The sequence below is a fragment of the Lynx canadensis genome, chromosome D4 (genome assembly GCF_007474595.2).
Source record: "Lynx canadensis isolate LIC74 chromosome D4, mLynCan4.pri.v2, whole genome shotgun sequence".
Taxonomy (NCBI): domain Eukaryota; kingdom Metazoa; phylum Chordata; class Mammalia; order Carnivora; family Felidae; genus Lynx; species Lynx canadensis.
The window spans coordinates 82,525,545-82,540,003 of record NC_044315.2 but is presented as its reverse complement, the minus strand read 5'-3'; the positions used below and the strand labels follow the sequence as shown (position 1 = coordinate 82,540,003).

Below are 14,459 nucleotides of genomic sequence, written 5' to 3'. Positions count from 1 at the left end.
ATCACCCTTTTATAGTGACTTTAAATCCCCCTGACTTACTCTGCTGGCTTCTGGGTCGGGTGTGATCGAGAGTCTACGTTCTCCCCACCATGTATAAATTCAGTTGCAAAAGGACCAGCACTTCCTGGTGACAGTCAAAGGGAAAGAAGTTAAATACAAATTCTGGAGAACGAACATTTGTCAAATCTCTGCACGTGCCAGAAACTTTAAGCCAAGGATCTTTTGCTGAGCGCCTATTATGTACCAGCACTCAACTAGATCCCAGGATAAACAGAGAAATGACACCCTGTGTGCTGTGAATACACTGGTAGCAGGGAAGTGCAGGGAGGGACTCCTGGGGGCAGTGACACCTGAGCCAGGCATCAGAGGACAAATACGAGGCGCCCAGGATGAGACGCAAGGAAATGAAAAGGTGCTTCAGGCAAGGGGACCAGTATTGAAGCACTCAGGGAGAACAGGAGGGTAAGCCGAGTGGGATGGGGTAGAGGGGCTGGGGAGGGATGGGGCAGTGTGTGGGGGGGGTGGGAAACACCAGGGAGGAGACAGCAGAGGTCTGTGGGTGGCGCCCAGTGCCTGGAGGGCTTTGAACGCTGCAGGTAGCGTTTTCCAGGGAAGATTAACAGCTGTTATAGGGAAAGTGAGTCTGTGTTCAAATAAATTGGGAGAAATAGGACATACAAGAAAAAAGTTAATAGGGATTTGCCTGTTTAAGGTGGGTTTTTTACTGCAAGCCTTGGCAGCCTTTGCTGTGCTAACTGGCATTGTGAATCTCCAAAAGGAGCAAGGCGGTAGGCAGCATTTCCCGGACGTGTCAGGCTAGGGAACCCCCTTTTCTTCCTTCATACAATGCATCTCCCGGGATGCACTGGGAGATGCCTTGGGAGACGCTGGCCTTCCGCTGAGATGATTTAAGCTGGCAAATGACACGATTGGGCATATATATATATATATATATATATTTTTTTTTTTTTTTTTTAAGTCCACTCTGGAACAAGCGTGGAGATGGATGGGGGGGGGGGGGAGAGGCTGGAGGGGGAGAGACCTGCTAACAGTGATGGTTGCTAAAGTCTGCTGGCGGCACGGTGGGAAGATCTTGGCGAACATGTCTCACTGAATCTCCCTAACAGCCCCCTGGGGTGGGTAATCCACTACCTGCTTTTACAGATGAGGAAAGTGAGGCACAGGTGGTTATATCATGGGCCTGTGGAAATCCAAATGGTGGGGTGGGGGGCTGGGGTTCAGCCCAAGACTCTCTGACCCCAGAGGCCGCCTCCTGGGGGTTCTGCCACCCCCGCCAGCAGGGTGGCAATGACTCGGTCAGAGGCGATGAGCCGCAAGGACTGTGGGCTGGAGAACTGATCATCCAGAAGTAGAGTGGCCAAAAACAAGTGAAGCGGGGCTTGGGGGGGGGGGGGCGCGGGGTGACGAGGAGAGGCGGGGGAGGGATGAGGCGGCAGCCTGTGCACACTGCAGGAGGCACCCCTCTCCCTGTCCTTTTACTTTCCCTTGATCAGTGTGGGCTGAGGGGCTCCATTCCCTTTTGCCCCACACTTTTCCTGTAAACATGATGGAGAAGAAATAGGGTGCAGTGGGCTGCCGGGCTCATTTCACTGGCATTTCCACCTGGGTGGCATTTCCAACCCCCGGGTGGGCTCCAGCCAAGGACAGGTCTGTGAGCACGGTTGGGCCCATGCTGCCAGCTAAACAGCACAGGGCCCAGAAAGCCTCAGTGTATCTCCAGTGTGTCTCCATCCAGACATGCTCTGGACGTGCTACAGGGGGCCCAATTCTCTACCGAGTGCCTCTGCCGTCTCTCCCCTTGGGCCACTCTGACAGACCCTGTGCCGGGACCCAGGGACCCAGGGACCCCCGAGACATGGCCCCTACTCTCCAGGAGTTGGGTCCAGAGAGTGAGCTCCAAGGCAGGTCTGGTATCCAAAGAATTTCTACAACCAAATGAGCTTTAACACACCATCCAGGAGAAACCTAGCGGGAGCCTCCCATGCAAGTCACACGTGGAATTCTAAAAATGTTTTAGTAACTACATCGAAAGAGTAGAAAGGAACACGAAATTAATCGTAATGATATTTAACCAAATAGCCAAAATACTTTCATTTCAACACGTAATAAATATAAAAAATTGTTTAGATGCTTTACATACTTGTTTCTAACTGAGTATCTGAAAGCCAGTGTGTATTTTATACGTACGGCACATCTTAATTCAGACCTGCCCCCCATGGCCATCGGCTGCCGAAGGGAGCAGTGCAGGTATAGACTTTGTGAACCTCCTGGGTGAAGGGGGAGAAACCAACCGGAAGCTTCCCAGGATTTGCGGAGGGTCGTGGTTTGGTCTAGTGTGAAGGCTTCCTTTCCTTCCTCTGCCTGCCCACCCCCCACACCTGTCTGGGGCATCTACGCACGCAGGCCATTGAAAGGACAAAGCTTGACTTTCAAAATAAAGGGTCGGAGGAGACAGCCAACAAGCCTGTGCTCTCTTGGTTTTTATTCAAATCCTGATTTCAAAAGCCAAGCGTTTTGTTCCATTTTATTTGTTCATCAGACATTTATTTTGCAGATATTCCCCCCCCCCCCCCCCAGGGAACAGGGATGAATCCCTCAAGGAAATGAACATTTGAAAGATAGTGCAGGGGAGGGGGCGCTGGGAGGGAGACACCGGGTGATAAGTCCCAGGTAGCAGGGAGCACCGGGCAGGGGGAGCATTGAAGGCAGCCTGTGACCCACTATCTTGAATGACAAGTAGACATTTATTTGCCAGGCAGATCAGGATGGGGTGGGTCATTCGACCCTAAGGGGCAGGCAGGAAACGAGGCATGAGAGTCCAGGGCCATTTGAGGGTCTGCCCTGGTGAGCAAGGATGAAGATTGGGAGGGGTCTGTATGGGGCACAAGAGAGCCCAGGTCTTGGAGTGCCAGCCCACGGCCTTGCTGAGCTGTCCCCCAAGGAGGCAGGAAGGGCAGCAGAGGTCTCGAGGTTGGGGTGCAACAAGGTCGTATTGCATTTTAGAAGATCCCCCCGGGCCCGTGTGGAGAATGGCTGGAGGAGATCCTGTTGGGAGATGATTACAGTGATCCAGGCCTCAGAAATGCATGCGCAGGGTCCGGCGACCAGTTGACATGGGCGTGAGAGAGCGGGAGGCATCGAGGACGCTTCTTGGGGTCTGGCTTGGGCGACTGGATGCGTCCTCTCGTGTGCCGTGTGTGGAAATGCATCAAACCGTCTCCATGTGTACTGATGTTTTAAGTTTCGCTTTAATGCAGCCACAAAGACTCCGTCCCACTCGCCCGCCGCCTCCCAAGATACAGCGCTCGAGGCCCGTGAGTAGCCAGTGGTTCTGCCCTCCGCCTAACACTGCCTGAGCCGTCCTCCCCGCCTGACTAAACCTCGGGAGTTTGAACTCAGCTGCCTTGCAAAACAAAACCGGGAATTGGGATTTTCAGCTTCCCTCTCTGCGTGGCATGAACCCAAACTTGCATTTTCTGGGCTTCTGTCTCCTTTTCCCCGAACCAGTTTGACGACTTGTAGGCCAGAGCTGTAGGTAGCCGTGGGCCACCGTGTGGTGTGTTTGCCGTGTGTGCGTGTGTGCGTCACTTGAGCACATCTCCTAGGTTGACTCCTACTTCTAGCCAGTGAGCTTTAAAGCCCGGCTCCAACTGCCTTTCCTCACAAAGGAAGCAGAAGTCTGGCAGCAGGGGTCTCATTCCTGCCTGCTCTTGGTTTGGAAATGCGTTTGATGTCCCTTTGCGAGGGCAGAGGCTACGCCCAGAGAATCTCGAGCTAGCTCGGATGGAGACAGGGCCTCCGGTTCCAGGCCTCACGTGGAGCTCCACCTTGCCCAGTGAAGTCCCAGGTCAGGGCGACAAACCCACCGACACCTTGGAATAGGGTGGGCGAAGCAGAGAGACCTATCCGAGTTGTTTTTGTTCTTGTTTTTAAGTTTATTTATTTGGGGTGGGGGGAGCACGATCAGGGGAGGGGCAGAGAGAGAGGAGAGAGCAAGAATCCCAAGCAGGCTCTGCACTGCCAGCGTGGACCCCAATGCAGGGCTCTAGCTCGCAAACCATGTGATCATGACCTGAGCTGAAGTCAGACGCTTAACCGACCGAGCCACCCAGGTGCCCCCCATCCAAGGTTTTTAAAGACAAAAGCCATGGAAAAGTATTGGGTGTGGGGCCCCGTTTTCCTTAGAAGCTCAGACTTGGGCTGTGCTGAGGCGTAACCACTTCAACGGGTTCCTTCAAAGTGGAAACTTGCCAGGACCGTTTGGTGAGGCCTGTTTACCGAGAGAAGAGTTTCTATGTCTCAAAGCAGACTCAAAGCAGCAGTCTCTATGTTCAAAGCAGCCACCGCTCCTGCAGCCCAGCAAGAGGTCAGGTTCCCATCCAACTACGACCAGAGTGCCCCACAAACCCACATCCCAACCCCTGCTCCCCCTTTTCCAATGCACACATCCAAATTGATCTTGTGACACGTGGCAGCTGAGGGGTGCAGGTGGCCAGGCCCTACCGTGTCTGTTTTTAATCCTTGGTGCACACGCCCAGTATCGATTGGGTGGCTGCTCTCTGTGCGGATGTTGGAAAATTCTGTGGTGCTCTTTTCCTTCCCTTCCCTCCTGTGTGTAAGAGTTAGAGGGCAGGGGTGGAGGTGGGGGGGGCGAGGGCGAGGGCGGTGGGGACTTAGATACCTTCACCTAAAGCACGTTCAACCAACTGAGCCACCCAGGCACCCCACCTCTCTCCCTTTAACACACTTTCTGGGGGCGCCTGGGTGGCTCAGTTGGTTGAGTGTCCAACTTCGGCTCGGGTCATGATCTCACGGTCCATGAGTTCGAGCCCCGCATCAGGCTCTGTGCTGACAGCTCAGAGCTTGGAGCCTGCTTCAGATTCTGTGTCTCCCTCTCACTCTGACCCTCCCCCGTTCATGCTCTGTCTCTCTCTGTCTCAAAAATAAATAAACATTAAAAAAAAAAAAACAAAAACACCTTCTGTCTAACATGCCCTCATTCCCCAGAGGCCTTGAGAGAGAAAACATAGATGGTCCTTGTAAAGCACCGAGCACAGTGCCTGCCACACAGCAGTGGCTCGTACTCTTAACAGGCTTTTAAACCTTAGAACTTCCTTTTTTTTAAATGTTTGTTTGTTTGTTTATTTATTTTTGAGAGAGAAAGAGAGAAACAGAGTGTGAGCAGGGGAGGGGCAGAGAGAGGGAGAGACACAGAATCTGAAATGGGTTCCCGGCTCTGAGCTGTCAGCACAGGGCCAGACGCAGGGCTCAAACCCACAAGCCGGGAGATCATGACCTGAGCCGAAGTCGGTCGCTTAACCGACTGAGCCACCCCGGTGCCCCTGAACCTCAGAAGTTCTAAGGAGTGACTCAGTTTCTTAGTGACTATCATTTGCCGAGGATTTTTTATAGTCAGCAAGTAATCCTAGCTGGGCCTCACAGTAACTCTGTGAAGTAGACATCATCTCCACCCATTTTAGAGATGAGAAAACTGATGCTTGGTAACCTAACCCAAGTCCCTCAAATGCAGAAAGGGGTCACCAGACTCCAGAACCCATGGTCTTTCTGGCATACTGAGCTCTCCCAGGACCCTCCACCTGCAGTTCCGTGGAATCTGCCTTAGTGTGAAATACTGGGCCAGAGCCTTTGATGGAGAAAAAGTAATCATTAGCAGTGAGCTGGGCTTTCTGTGGAATCTCTGGGGCAGTGTTGGGGCTTGGCAAGACACAGAGGTGAAGAGAATTAACAATTATGCACTGAGCGCCTTTTCCGTGCCTAGGACTGTGCTGGTCGCTCGTGTGATTATGGTCTCATGTGTCCCCACCACAGCCTGGAGGAGGCAGAGCTATTTATCCAGCAGGCAGCCGAGACCACAGAGATGCTAAGAGGCCAAGCTGGCCGCGGAGCCCGGGCCTGCCTCTCCACACTCCTCACCAAGCAGCCTCTCCTTCAGCCAGCCCTACAGAGGGCTGCTCTCAGAATTCCCTGTAGAGACCTGGGATCCAAGGCAGGCAGGGACTCTCTTGCAAAGCGTGATCCGGGACAGGACTGCTTCTGCTGGAAAAGCTCAGGTATTGGAGACAGCTCCTGTGGATTCCGTGCGGTCTCACCAGCGTGGGGATCCGTGTGGACTGGGGGAGGCCCAGCCACACCCACCGGCAACTGAGGACTTGGGAAGGCAAACGTTACCCCAAGAAACACTCGAGTAGTACCCTCCTGTGCCACTGCTCTGGTGTAGGAAGCGAGCGGATCGGTACCCTGGCCTCTGCCCACCCTGCGTTATGGTACCCTCGGGGCAATGTGCCTGGCAGAACCATTTCTCCTGAGCTTGGAAGTCGAAGAGGCCTGACCTGATTTGAATCACAGGTTGGCAATTCCTGACTGTATAACTTCAGGCAAGACGTTTAATTCTCGGACCCTTAGTTTGATCATCTATAAAATAGGCTCAGCAGCCCCCGGCCTGGTGAGGGTAGTGAGATCACATGTGTGTGGTGCCTGGCATGAGGTGGGCATGTATACCACACTTCTGCCACCCCACACACCCTCTGCCAAGCAGGGTCACTATGGGACTAAATTGGGGGTCCTGGAAGGCTCGTGCTTTCTGGGCCCGGCAGCCCCCCGTGCCCCGGAATCTGCCCGCTGAGTGTACTCGTGTAAGCCTTTCCAGTATGCACCGCTGTCCGCTCCGGGTGACCCTGGGAGACACGGGGCCCCTCGAGGGCCTCGAAAAGAATGGCCCGACCGGCTCTCCTGTCAGGAGCCTCTGGCCCCCAGCCGGGCTTTACCGCGTACTTGGCCACAAACGTCTGGTTAGCAGTGCGGCCGTTGGCCCCGGGGTGGCAGGAGCATGGGGGCTAGCCGTTCAGCCCTTCTGGAAGAAGCTTTGTAGCCAGGCACCTGTGGCTGGAGTTCAGATGTTACCAGAGGATTTAGATTTTCTTTTTAACAAGAAGAGAAAGGAAAGAGCAGAAGAAAGCCTTGCCAGTGTCTGGTGGACTAGGGGGAGTGGGCTGGGGCGTGCAGGGGAGAGGCAGGCTGTGCCCGGCCGCATGTGAAGCGCTTTATAAGCTCTGTATTTATTATTTCTTGCTCACCATTAAAATCAAATGTACTCGGTGCTTTTGTATTCAATACACATTTAACCCTGCCGACTTAGATTTCTCAGGTTTTAAATCCAGTGGGGAATTGGCTGGTTTCCCAACTTTCCCCACAAGTCCCCCTTGAACAGAGCTCAAAATCCCTGTTTAGCATTTTCTCCCCTGGCGCTGCTGGGATCCCAACACCGGAGGGGCCGGTGGCTGTGGTGCGTGCATGTGTTTTCTTCCCCCTCCCCCAGCCCCCGCCCCTGCTAAGCACCCCCCAAAGACAATGTGATCGCTGAAATCTGACGGGCCAGTAGTCGGCATCGTCTTGTGATTCGGGCTTCATTAAACCATTTTGTCTGTGTGTGTGTGTGTGTGTGTGTACGTGCGCGTGTGTGTGCCTGGTTGCGGCTCTAGTTGAACGTCTGTGGCCGTGTGTGTGCACGCAAGTGTGTGATTCGTGCACGTACCTTCGACTCTCGTGAGTGTGTATTTGTGAGGCTGAATGCCGGCGCCTGGAGGCCTCTGTGCGTGTCTCTGGATGGTTGTCTGTGAGTGTAATTTGTGTCTGGCTTTGTCCACACCAGTCAGGTGTGTGTGACTCTGGGTGTGTCTGTAGCTGTGCAGGTGACTGACTGTCTCCGGGTCTGTTGTGCCTTCCTCTCCCTCCCCCGCCTCCCTGCCTCCCCGCTCCCCTCCCCCACCCCCTCTCCCTGCTCTGTCTGTTTTATCATCCCTAATGAAGCAGTCTTCTCCATCGATCCTGCTGATTGCCAACCCATTCCTTTTGTTTGTTGGCGCTGAGCCATTCGGCGGCACTCTGACAGCTCAGCTCGTCTAATTAGCTCTGTTGTTCTTTTTCCCCATGTTTCACCACGTTGCAAGTTCAGTTGAAGTTGCCACAAACTTAATCCCCCCATTTCAGCCACAAGTTCACATTCCAAACCCGCCTTTATTGTAGCGAGGAGCAGCCGTGTGCGAAGAGGACAGGCTGACAGGCCTTAATATCTGACCTTTCCCGAAACCCCCACCCCGGGACCTCTGGGGCAGGGCAGAACTGCTCCGTCAGCCCACGCTGCACATCCGCCTTTGTGCTGAAAAGTCTGGGGGAGCGTTCCAACCCCGTGATCCTGCTGAGCAGCAGCGAGAGGGAGAGGAGTCTGGCTCTGTGCTGGGAAACCAGTTCAGAGTTTGAGCGGACGTAGCCTGGACGTCTGCTTCGGAGCAGACACGGTTCTGATAACCGTGGTAACGATAGTAGCAACGTTATTATGCGCTTCTTAGATTCCAAGCAGCAACGTTCACCTGTTCCTCAAAGTCTTGCTGAGTGACCACTGTAACACTACACACGGAGCAGGATGCTAGGCAAGGGTCATCCTGGATGGCATCTTCGAATTCAGAGATAGCCCACCCTCCTCCTCTTTTTTGTTATTGATAAGGTCACGGGGAAGCCCGGCTGGTGCCAGACTCCTTGCTGGTGCTTTCCCGCGACCATCTCATTGGATCCTCATTCAGAGTAACCCTGGTGGGGGGGGTGGGGGGGGGTAATGGGGTGGGGGGAAGACCACAAGTGTCGTGGAATGCACTTGGCTGTTACCGTGTGTCTGATTTGCCAAACAAGGCTGAGATCAGACTGGCCACTCCACAGGAAAAACTTCGGTTAGATCAGACATGCAGAGACCTGAGGGCTTGATGAGACTCTATAAAGACTTGTCTTTCATGCAGCCAACTTCTGTAATCTGTGTTCCTCAGCCATTGTGCTGTGTTGCCCACAAATTGCTGGGGGGTGGAGAGCAGGGGGCTCAGGAAAGGGGGGCCAATAAACGGAGTATGTGTGTGCTCTTCCTTGTCTTGTCTGAGGACCTCAGCAAATTGTGGCATTGTATCCACTTTGGCCCTTCATCTGCAGAGAGAGAGCCAGCCCTCTGCATGGGGACGTCCAGGCATTTTTATTGGCAACAAAAGTCACAGATAGACTTTCTTGGTCTAGCTGTCTCCAGTCCCTCTCTGGCACTGGAAATGTTCAGAGATGATGGGGCCAAAATTAAAGCCACGTAACGTGGACTGGAACAGACGAGGATCCTTCTAAGGACACCTAGAAATTCTTAGCCTAACTCCCATCACAGGCTCTGGTGGGGGAGGAGGGAGGTGGCCTTTTCTGTGGGCCCACATCTTGTTGCCACAGGCCAGCTGTGGATTAGGAAGCCGTATGCTTCCCCGTCACGCACCCCCACCACCGACCCTCAAGCTAGGTCCCCGTGAATGTAGGAGCCCCACGGGGTGTGTGGCATCCAGGCCGAGCCGTGCTCAGGAGGACTGCACGGACACAACCTGGGGAACAGAAAAATGATTTTTATTGGTGCTCGGTGATGGCTATCACTTGCTTTATTCCCCGTTCCTCCTCAGGAAAATAAGCATCCTGTAATTCAGTTGTAAAAAGAAGGAAATAAGCACGTGTACCCTAGAAATAAAGCCCGAGTGAAACCTTTTCATTGTACCAAACCAGTTTCAGAGTTCTAGAAGAAGGCGAGGGGGGACTTACCATCAAGGAGGGCCTCCGCATCCCGGTCCCGCGTGGACGGTGTCTGGTCGAACTCCCACGGCAGCCCCGCAAGGAGGGGGCAGGTGGAGCCGTCCCCTCCTTGCAGATGAGGAGACCAAGCTCTTCAGAAGAACCTTTCCCACTTAAATAGGCCACGGATTTCCCGTGCGGGTATCTGCTGCACACTCAGTGCCACGTTCTCACGAGAAGCAGAGGCTTTGTAGCCTGTACTATGCAAATGCCTCCACGTTTATTTTGGGGCTGCTCATCTAGATGTGTGGAATGTCCCTGTGTGGCTTTTCCAACTCACTCCTCGGGGACTTCCCTCTGTGCCCGCTGCAGGTGCGCCCTCCCCGTCCCCATGTGGTAAAGAGACCAAAGAGCAACATCACGGTGGAAGGCCGGAGGACGTCCGTCTCAAGCCCCGAGCAGTGAGTACCCCGTCGCTCGCCTCCCCTCTGTCTGCCAGAGCCCAGTGGGCCAGGCCTTTGCGGGGTCCACGCTGCAACCCTGGCCTTTGAAAGGCTTCCTGGAGCCCTGAGCGGGTGTTTCAACAAAGAGGTCAGTCGGGGAGCTAGGCTTGATCTTCCGCGTCGGTGTTTGCTCGCAGTTCTCATGCCGGCGGGAGGCCCCAGAGGCCTCCAGCCAGGCGTCTGGGCTGGGTTTTGAGTGGTGACACCCAAAGCGTACTCAAACAGGCTCAGAAGAAGGTTCCGGGCCTTTTCTTATGCCAAAGGTATAAGGTCAACAGGAGAGAGCTAGGAACCTGGTCAAGGAGCTGACCCATTTAACAAGGGCCACCACCCTCCTAGGCCTGGGGTGCTCGAGGTCTCTAAAGCTTGGCTTTACACCCAGGACAGTCCTTATCCGTCGCCCCACACCCGTCCGTACTTTTGCTCACCTGTGCCATAGCATTTATTTTACTAGGGCTTGGCTTTTCCACTTTCCCTCGGGCCCAGAGTTCTGCAGGCAGGCACTGGGTGTTCTGCCCGGAAGCCAGCAGAGGGCCCGACTCGGAATCGATGCAGGACAGACGCTGGATAGACAAGGGAGACGACAGGTGGGCAAGCAACGCCTGAGATTGAGCTGCCCGGATGATGTGAGGCTTAAAGCGGCACACGGCCCCAAGTCCCGAACTGTCTGGAGTGCTTCCCTTTGTCCCCAAGGCCCACAGCCCTGGGGCTCTCCCCAAACAACTCAGCAGCTACACACCAGCTTCCTGCGATGCTTTGAAAAAGTCCACGAAAGCCTCTCGGTCTAGGGTTTGTTAGGGGAACCAAAACTGTTGCCCCGGGGACCCTGAAGTCCCTTGGCTGAGGCGAGGAACGCGCCTCCTGTCTGCTCTACCTTCAGAAAAGTTGTCAGGAAACAAGCTAAAGGAAATGGCAGGCCCTAGCCAGAAAAGGAGCCAAAAGGAAGAAGAAATTCTGAAATGGCCACTTGTGGCCTAACCCAGGTTGCAGCACACTTGAGCTCTTCCAGGATTTCTGGTTTACAGTATGACATTGCTGGAGGCCACCGTGTTGTTACAGAACCAGCTGACCTAGGCCTACACAACCTTGCCCAGAAAGCAATGGGAGATGGTGTGTGTGTGTGTGTGTGTGTGTGTGTGTGTGTATGTATGTGTGCGCGCACAAGCACGCACATCTTGAGAGATGCTTGGTTATGCGAACTGTGGAAGAGAGGAGTCCTGAAGTTGGTTGTAGGTACAACTTGTCCTCTGCACAATAGGACGGTGGGAATCTTAAGGAGTAGTTTTGGCCCTGACTGGCATGGATTATGACTGCCCCCGTGTGGAGAAAGTCCTCCATGGCTCCAGAGTTCCTCAGACCCTGAAGATTTCTCCTTAGGAAGAGATGAAATTAGTTTACTTTCCTTTAAAACCACGTCTTTAAAACCGGGCTAAACCTTTTAGACACCGTGCTGGGATAGAGAGTTGTGAGTCTGTAGATACTGAAATGCAAGCCTAGAGTCGCCGTGCATGCCCAAGAGCACCCAGAGCCAGCAACACTCCACGTTTTACTGAAAACCATTTCCTATTTTGTGGCCAGGGCACCAATTAGAGGTTAGAATTCCTGATTTCGTTCATTTATGCCGCTGCTGTCCCAGCCCAGTGATAGGGGAAGCCTCTTCAGTCCATGCCCCAGAGCCAGCGTCTGGCCATCCCATCATCCTGGTCGTTAGCCCAACTGCGCCGGTATCACTTCTCATTTCTTTGTGCAATACGCCTTGTTTTAGGTTTCTGTTCCGGAAACATTTGGGTTGAAATGAACCAGTGGGAACACGGGCGCTAGTTCACTGGCAGTGATAGAACGCAAATGGCAGGTTCTCTGTCCGCCACGGCAGCTCCAGCCCTGCAGGTGGTAGAGAAGTACATTTGGGGATGTTACTCCAAGAGTTTCTGTTCGTATTTTTTTAGTGGGGGGAGGGGTGCTGTTGTCCCCTAATACCAGCGACATTTCTGGTGCACCCGGGGTATTTTCCTGCATCTCTTCCCATGCTGCCTACCCATCCCCCCCCCCGCCTCCCCACCCCCACCCCCCCACCCCCGTTGTGCTCCTCCACTTGCAAATGCCATGTCACAACAGCACTTGGATGTGTTTTTCTCAACTGTCATCAGCTCCAGCTGGCAAGACCAAGTTCTTGAAACACAGGAAGCATCCAGCGGAAAATATTTTAATAAAACAGACTCCTCATAAAATATTGTTCTGGGGGGGAAAGAAAGCAGCTCCACCAATCTGTCAGCATTGTGTTGGGAGACACGAGAAGACAAGCCGGCAGGCAGGAGCCAGATCCTAATGGGCCTTTGTTGCCGGTGGTTCCGTGTGGGGCACGTGGACTCGGTGCCTGGCCCTTTAATCTGGCCTGGATTTTCTGGACTCACGGATCTTTGTCTCCGCTGGGAATATCAACGTGCATCGGCAACTTAGAGGGTTCGGACGGCAGCAAGAGACAGGAGATCTTTGAAGTGGAGCGAGAGGTTCCGTCCTCCCGGCTTCGGCCCCAACTCTCACTTCCAAATAGACCATTAAATAATTAACTTTGTGGACGGCAAGATGGAGCTGATTAACAATAAGACAGTCTCCTTGGCCTCCCGCAGCAGCTCGGAGTCTGGAATTCATCAAGGCCAGGAATATCGGCTGCCAGCTCTCTGGCTGGCCCACCCGTTGGACTCTAGTTCTTTCTTTCCAGATGATGTCCATCTGTCCATTCATGCATCCGTTCATTCAGCAAATAGCTTCAAAACCCTACCAGGTGTGAGCTATTTGGGACCTTTTAAAGACGGCCTTTAAAGAGAATCCCCGTGCCGATTCTTTTTTGACTTGCGTTTCCCCAAAATGAAATTTTCTCCTATGTCAAATGCTCTTTCCGAATCAAAGGTGGGTGTCCCAGCCCCTGACAACCGTCTGATGACAACTGGAGGAACACTTCAGAAAGATTTCTGGGGAAAACATTCCCTCTGTTTTTCAGTTAACACCAGCTAATTAATATTCAGTGACTATTTCTTCTCCAGAAGTACTAGCTACTTCCATTATTATTCAGAACGGGCTGCCGGAATGCCCTGAGGATTCCCCAGGGTGAGAGCCAGGGCTGGGAGGGGTCAGGCAGTGCGGGCTGGGGGTCAGAGACCAGTTAGCGGCAAGCACAGCCCAGCGCCTGTTGTGTTCTAGGCCCTCTTCAGCGGGTATTTGTTTCTTCTTCCACCGAATGGGAACTAGGGCTCAGAAAATGCATCTGACCGGTGTTCCCGGGGTCATCTGGTCAGAAGGTGGCGGGGCCAGGACTCCACATGCTACTTGATTTCATTCTCTCCGCTACACTCTGCCGCCCACGGGGTCCCCTCGTCATTTTGGTGATTCTGTGTCCTAAGATGAGTTGCCCCACGCGCTACCCTTTCTGTCTGGCTCCTTGAAGTTGGGATCTAGAGCCGTTCAGTCGTCTTTCTGGCAAAGAAGCAGTGTCCCCTGGTGCCTGAGTGCTTCTGCCTACGACCTTTACTGAACCATCCCTTAAGCTTGAGAAAGGTAGGTGGTGGCTTTCCCCTCTCACAGAGAAACTGAGGCTCAGAGAGAGATCTTCTAGAACTGGCTGAAGGTCTCTGGGCTAGAAAATGGTGCGATCGACCGTCTGATAACACAGGCCTACCCCTTCTTCGATACCATCAAGCTTTTTGGTTACGAACCTAAGTATGACCATGAGTTACTGTGAGTAATGAGGACAGTGGGGGTTGCGGTGGGCACAAGGAGTTTCCCATCTCCCGCCTGTTAAAGGCTATTTCGGCCGCAGTGTGCATGGCTGTCAGGCCCCAACTTATTTTCCCTTTGGCCTGCCAGGGATCGGAGAATTTCTCATCCAACGTGACGCTTAGAAGGAGCCGGCGGCAAACTCTCAAAGGCAGCGCTGGGCTCAGTACCACCCGCCCCTCAGGATGGCACGCGGTGTGCAGACAGAGGAGTGGCCTGCTGGTCCCCAGGTGCCTCTGGCGGGCCGGGCTGCTCGTCATCTGTTCCCCGTGGTGGGGGCCGGGCAGTGGCCCTCGCAGAGTTGCTGAGGGTACAGACAGAGTCACGTACAGCCTCCACCTCACTTAATCTTCACGACAACCCAGAAGGGTAGGGCTGTCTTCTGAGCCTTAATGGCGAAGAGGCTTGCAGTCAGTGTAGATCAGAGACGAGCCCCGTGCCGACCAGCTGCAGAGCCTGAACCCTTTTGACGGCACACCTTTGTCTCCCCTCCAGCAGGCGAGCCAGGCACCACCCCCACAGGAGTCCTGACTGGCTGCAGGCCGCTTATTTGAAGTTTCATTGTACTAA

General features: G+C 53.8%; 1 protein-coding gene across 7 annotated transcripts in view; it reads left to right on the top strand.

Annotated features, from left to right (window-relative positions):
* Positions 1 to 14,459, top strand: part of DENND1A (DENN domain containing 1A) — a 512,100-nt gene that overhangs the window by 480,422 nt on the left and 17,219 nt on the right. For 4 of the 7 annotated variants that reach the window (XM_030294533.1, XM_032595665.2, XM_030294532.2 and 1 more), the window contains 2 exons: positions 3,279 to 3,335; positions 9,988 to 10,076. In XM_030294533.1, the coding sequence (XP_030150393.1) occupies positions 3,279 to 3,335; positions 9,988 to 10,076 (146 nt within the window). Of the gene's footprint in view, positions 1 to 3,278; positions 3,336 to 9,987; positions 10,077 to 10,282; positions 14,091 to 14,459 lie in introns of those variants that run through there. The other 3 variants (XM_032595666.2, XM_032595664.2, XM_032595667.2) reach the window with 2 other exon arrangements.